The 6,210-nt window shown below is 36.5% G+C and overlaps 1 protein-coding gene across 1 annotated transcript; it reads left to right on the top strand.

Moving 5' to 3' along the window:
* Positions 1-1,104: 1,104 nt before the first annotated feature.
* LOC113307586 (subtilisin-like protease SBT4.13) lies at positions 1,105-4,049 on the top strand. Its single transcript, XM_026556028.1, has 8 exons — positions 1,105-1,205; positions 1,346-1,437; positions 1,533-1,779; positions 1,892-2,381; positions 2,471-2,565; positions 2,663-2,893; positions 2,997-3,108; positions 3,212-4,049. The coding sequence occupies exons 1-8, from the start codon at positions 1,126-1,128 to the stop codon at positions 3,968-3,970; spliced, it is 2,106 nt and encodes a 701-aa protein (XP_026411813.1). The 5' UTR covers positions 1,105-1,125; the 3' UTR covers positions 3,971-4,049.
* The last annotated feature ends 2,161 nt before the right edge of the window (positions 4,050-6,210 follow it).

Genomic DNA, 6,210 nt, shown 5'->3' with positions numbered 1-6,210 from the left:
TTATTATAGAAGTCACCGGTCATTGTAACCTTTCAAGAAAAAACTCTTCCGAACTAAGAGAAAGGATTCTCAGGATGTGCCTTCTTCATAGAACGATTTTAAAGGTCGTTTCTTTTCGATTTTTCTGGCTCTCCTCAAATGTAATACGGTGATGACACATCGGACAAAAAAGTTGAAATTAGTTATCAGGCGGACACCTCAGTATAAACATTCTCCTTTATATTAAGAAGAATTGATTACCTAGTGGATGACAGCTCATAATTCCTTTTATTTCGGATCCACCGTGCGACATTCTCGCACACTAGGAAATTATTGAACTTCGCACATTAACAAATGTTGTGCGATATTTTGGTCCTACAGACTGCTTTGTTTTGAAATTAGGGGTTATGTTATTGGTTTTTCAAGGTAAGGAGTGATTAAAATCTGTATGAAATCTGAGATTTGGGGTTAATTCTTTAGCTGATTGTGGAAATTTAGGTTTTTAGAATGATACAAATTTCAGGAGAATTTTGAAATTTCCAGGAATCTTTTGATTAGTATCTTCAATTTCTAGACCAAAATCATTGTTTTAATTCTCATGATTGTTAGATTTTGTTGTGAATCAAATGTTAAGTTCTAATTTCAACATCATGCTTGGATTTTATAGACTTAGTATCAGTAGTTATTTAACGAATGTCATGAGGCAAGTTTGTTGATTATCAGTGGATATCGAACATATATACTACTGCTGTGATATGGCTGAGAGATGGTCCGAATTTGACATTTATTCTTTTCAATTTTATTTTTTCTGCAAAATGGTAATACATTTATTAAGCAACTTGGCAGTAATACAACTTCCATGAGTGATGCAATTCCTAAAGTAAAATCTTTTAAGTGTAGAATCTTTACTTTTAATGCCAATAATCTTTGAAGTGTAGAATCCTTACTTTTAATGCCAATTTCACATTATAAATAACAATGAATCTTCCTTGATCTTTTTTCTTACACAAAATTCAAAGTTTCTTAACTATGGCTACAACAAGGTTACTTTCGATTACTTTGCTTATCGTTTTCTTTGCAGCTATTGCATTCTTTAACATGAGTTGCTATGCTCAAAAGGAAGACAGAAAGGTTTATATTGTGTACATGGGTGTGCTTCCAACTGAGAGTGAATATACCCCAATGTCTCAGCACCGAAATATTCTTCAAGAAATTGTCGAGGGAAGGTAAGTAACCAATATTTGGAATATCTATTACTATCTTGAGCGTCTATGGAATTTAAATAACAATTCTAATTGATTGGTGAAACAAAAACGAAGAGTTTTGGTACTGACCTTTAAAACGCATTTCATTTACTGATTTGCAGTTCAGTGCAGGACACATTAGTTCACAGTTATAAAAGGAGTTTTAATGGATTTTCCGCAAAACTCACCGAGAAAGAAGTTCAAAAGCTCTCTGGTAATTAGTTTGTTGATACTGCAGTTCACATGAAAGCATAGACCGGCTTGTGTGGCGCGTTGTTGATATTCATAATCTTTTATGTAATTGTGCAGGTATTGAGGGAATTGTATCGATCTTTCCTAATCGAATCTTTCAACTTCAAACTACTAGGTCTTGGGATTTTATAGGACTTCCTCATAATGTGAAACGAATGCCTAATGTTGAAAGTGATACCATAGTTGGTGTCATCGATACTGGGATCTGGCCAGAATCGGCTAGTTTCTCTGACAATGGCTTTGGTCCTCCTCCTAAGAAATGGAAGGGTGTCTGTGATGGTGGTCATAATTTTACCTGCAACAAGTAATTTTTTGTTTTTTTATTAAATCTTCATCTAAGCAATCTCAAACTATTACACCCCACTAATCTCCACATCTAATGATTTTTTCTGCTGATTTGAAATGTTTATCTAAAGCAAGCTCATTGGGGCTCGATATTATGAGGGCTTAGGATCTGCTAGGGACACAAAAGGCCATGGTACTCACACTGCATCAACTGCAGCGGGCAACATAGTTAAGGGTGCTAGCTTCTTCGAAATTGCAAAAGGCAATGCCAGGGGAGCAGTTCCTTCGGCCAGGATCGCAGCTTACAAAGTCTGTGGCTCTGATGGTTGTCCATCAGATGCAATCTTGGCTGGATTTGATGATGCAATTGCCGATGGCGTGGACATTATCTCTGTGTCACTGAGTAATTCTTATCCATCTGGATTTAATACAGATCCTATTGCCATCGGGTCTTTTCATGCTGTGAAGAAAGGCATACTCACTTCACAGTCAGCCGGTAACAACGGACCTGCATCACAAACAGTGACCAGTAATGCACCTTGGTTATTAACTGTGGCAGCAAGTAGTACTGATCGACGTCTCATGGACAAAATTATCTTTGGAAATGGAATGGTGTTTCAGGTAAGTTTATATCGCAACCCACATATTTTTGACTATCAAATGGAACAACAATTTGATGGTTATGTAAAGTATTTGATTGGGTGAAACAGGGTCTTGGAGTGAACAGTTTCAACCTGAATGGAACTGAAGTTCCGCTTCTGTATGGGGATAATGTCTCAACCCAATGTGACCTTTTAGCAGCAAAGTAAGTAAGGTTTGTACTTTTACGTCTGAAGAACTTGAGAGTTCCTACAGAATAAACTATTTACGAGTTGAACAAATATTTTTTCACCAAACTTCAGGGGATGCCAGGTTGGTTGTTTGGACAAAGGCTTGGTTAGGGGGAATATTGTCATATGTGATTCCACAGCCAGCGCAGTATCTGAGACTTTTACATCCGGAGTTCTTGGAACCATCATGATTACGGATCCCTTAGAACCACGGTTTGATGATTCCAAGGTTTATCCATTGCCAGCTGTACTAATAAACACTACTAGTGGTGACCTTGTCAGGTCTTACTTCAAGTCTACCCTGTAAGTAATTTAAGTTAGAATTGACTCCGTGCCTACGTGTTTTTTTTTTTGCGAGGATTAGTATATCATCAGTTTTAACGGTCTTTTATATTCATTCAAACAGGAATCCTGTTGCATCAATTTTGCCAACTGAATCCATAAAAGATTCTGAAGCTCCAGTAGTAGTTTCGTTTTCTTCTCGCGGACCAAATTTAATCTCACCCGACATTGTCAAGGTAAAGGAAAAAGTTTTTATGCATAGGTTACACTTAGTTATTGTTAACTACTGATAATTAGTCTTTCATTAATATTGTTTTTCCACTCATTTTGTAAGAACAGCCAGATATTAGTGCACCAGGAGTTGATATTTTGGCTGCTTTCTCACCTGTGGCTAGTCCTTCGAGGATTGATGGTGATACTAGGTCAGTGAAGTACAGTATACTCTCTGGGACATCCATGTCGTGCCCTCATGCAACAGGAGCAGCAGCTTATGTTAAAACATACCATCCAGATTGGTCTCCTTCAGCCATAAAGTCTGCTCTTATGACCACAGCTTTGGCGATGAACAACACAAAGAATTCTGATGCTGAGTTTGCTTATGGGTCTGGTCAAATTGATCCGGTGAAGGCTGTAAATCCTGGTCTCATTTATGACGCAAGTGCAGATGATTACGTCCAATTTTTATGTGGTCTGGGTTACGACTCTTCCGTAGTTAAACTCATAACAAACGGTACTTGCCCCATCAGCAAAGGAACCACAACTGATGACCAACAACCTAGGAATCTGAATTATCCTTCATTTGGTGCTCTTGTCCAAGTGGGAAAAAAGATGAACGTGAATTTTACAAGAACCGTGACCAACGTTGGCACCACCACACCGACAACGTACAAGGCGAAGATTACTACATCGAATGATAAGATTACGGTGACAGTGGAACCTAAAGTCCTTTCTTTCAGCTCATTGAACGAGAAAAAGTCGTTTGTTGTAAATGTTATTGGACATGGATTGGCGGGTTCATATGAAACGGCAACTGCATCACTGGTGTGGTCTGATGAGGTTCACATTGTGAGAAGTCCAATTGTTGTTTATACTCTCTAAGTAGAGGCTCCAACTGATTTAAACTTTTAGATTGTCACAGATGATATGTTTAGCTATATTTATGTGAGCAAATTCTATGAACACCTCTTTTACGGAGGTTCTACTCTACAGAAATTCATCGACTTCATAAGTGACTAATGTGATTGAGGTAGACAGGTTTTTTCCTTGGTCATCAAGAATTGAGATGAGGTAGATATTTTTTTCCTTGCTCATCAAGCATAAATAGATTAGCTTTCACTTTCTAGGTCATATCCTTGAAAGTAACATAAGAAGGCCAAGACAGTATTCAACTATGTGCACCTCATCATCGACTTGTACTTATAAATTCAAAGTAGAAAGAAAATAAAAAACCACCATCTAGCCCTCTCTCTTTCTCTCTAGCTAGACACCAGGAGTTTAAATTTTAGTTGAAAAATCATGTCTTTCTTTTCGATTTTTGACTGCTTCAGTTCATCATCATCATCTCAAATCTCAAATTCTCATGAAAATATGAAAACCCATTCAAAGAAATCTCGAGAGGAGAAAAAAGAAATGACATCTAAATCAAGAGGGGCTCCAATTCCAATGTCTTACTTCCCTATAAACTCGAATATTTCTCGCTTATAATTGAATTCAACTCCAGTTATGATTTGGGTTTACATATTGCATGTTTATATATGGGATCGATCGACGGAGCTAGAGTTTCATTTCACGAAGTTATTCTTGTTTTCAAGCTCTGCAAATAACCAAAAGTGTAATTTTTCGAGAGTGCTTATGCACGATAGCTGTGAGATTAATCGAGTTAAACAGGTGGCAATTTAAGTTTACATATATGGTCCATACTATTGTACTGTAATTTTTAAGGTTTACTTTATATGCCCTTGGACATTTAGATTTTTTTTATTTTTTTTAAGCATGACATTTATGGTGGGTTTGTTTGAAGAATTCACCATTTCCAGGAATTTATAATCCCTTCATATTATAAATTCTGGGAATCATGTAAATTCCTTGTATGTTTGGTAACTTAATATAGATTCCTAGGATTTATAGAGTTTTCTTGTATTAAAGTCTTTGTACCGTTTGGCATTACCCTCAAATCTTAAAATTGCATATATATGGGATTTATAGTTTAAAAAAAGTGGGCCCATAAATCCCTTGATAAGTTTTCCAACAAATCTTAGGGGGAGGGGTCGGACTCCATATGGAGGATTTGCTGGAAAACTAAATCCGGAAGAAAACGTGATTCCAAGGATTCGGGCAACCAAACATACAGAGAGAAACGTAATTCTACCAAATCCCCTGGACCCATGAATTCCACCTTTAAAATTCTACATCTAAACCCACCATTAGTTATTTTAACAGGATTGTCAAGTAAAGTTTATTTCATCTCCTTGATATTTACAGAGTGTTTGGATACAAGAAGCATCAATGCTTCCAAAAAAGTTAAATTTTTTATTTCTAGTAATAGTTCTGGAATTTTATGCCCAAATTAAGTTTTTGTGAAAAATTATTTCTGAATGTGTATCCAAACATGCTATCATCATACGTACTAATCCTTTAAGTTAAGTTGATGAAGACGATCAAAATGATTCAAAGGAATGAGTTTTTATTGTATGCTATACTTGATGCCATAGGGTTTGCAACTGGGTTTTCTTGTGGTATGTACTTTATTGTGCTTTAAGACTAAGTCTTATGGAGAGATTGTGCAAGGAGATAGCCCCGTAAAACCATGGTATAAGTTCACGTTCTCGTTCTCTCTCTTCGAAGGATTAAGCATGTTAATCACAGTGGAGATATCTGATGGTTAGTTTCAGATACACGATAATAGTGACATGTGTTGGAGTATGATATTAAAGCTAGTTCTTCCTTTCTGGTTTGAGATTAATATGTAGTTAGCTTACTTTTTAGGTGGAGCTAGCGGTGATTTTTCTGGACGGTTTTTTTTGGTGATCAATGGTGGAGTCGGTGCAAAGATTCATTGATGGTGATTAAAGATTTTTATGGTGTTTATGAAACGTGGTCAATTTCATATATATTTTTAGGTAGAAGATGGTTTAAATAGTTTTATGAATGTTATGGTGTTTTGATCTAAGAGATGAAGATGGAACTTCGGGTTTGATCTTAAAAAATAATTCTACGTGTATATGTAGTTGGTGAACAACCCTGAACGAAGATAGAGGTAATTTATGGTGATCGTCTCATGCTTGATAGTAATCCGAGGTGGAGAATGTAAGGAAAACCTTGGTTTCCGACCTCTTCCA

This window comes from Papaver somniferum, chromosome 9 (assembly GCF_003573695.1).
Source record: "Papaver somniferum cultivar HN1 chromosome 9, ASM357369v1, whole genome shotgun sequence".
NCBI lineage: Eukaryota > Viridiplantae > Streptophyta > Magnoliopsida > Ranunculales > Papaveraceae > Papaver > Papaver somniferum.
The sequence above is the reverse complement of the archived record's forward strand: the minus strand, read 5'-3'. Positions and strand labels throughout refer to the sequence as shown.

Bases quoted from the DNA above. Each gene is read 5' to 3' on its own strand.
- LOC113307586 (XM_026556028.1), top strand. From the start codon at position 1,126: ATGGGTGTGCTTCCAACTGAGAGTGAATATACCCCAATGTCTCAGCAC. The intron at 2,382-2,470 runs GTAAGTTTATAT...TGGGTGAAACAG, and splicing joins GAAATGGAATGGTGTTTCAG to GGTCTTGGAGTGAACAGTTT. The intron at 2,894-2,996 runs GTAAGTAATTTA...TCATTCAAACAG, and splicing joins TCTTACTTCAAGTCTACCCT to GAATCCTGTTGCATCAATTT.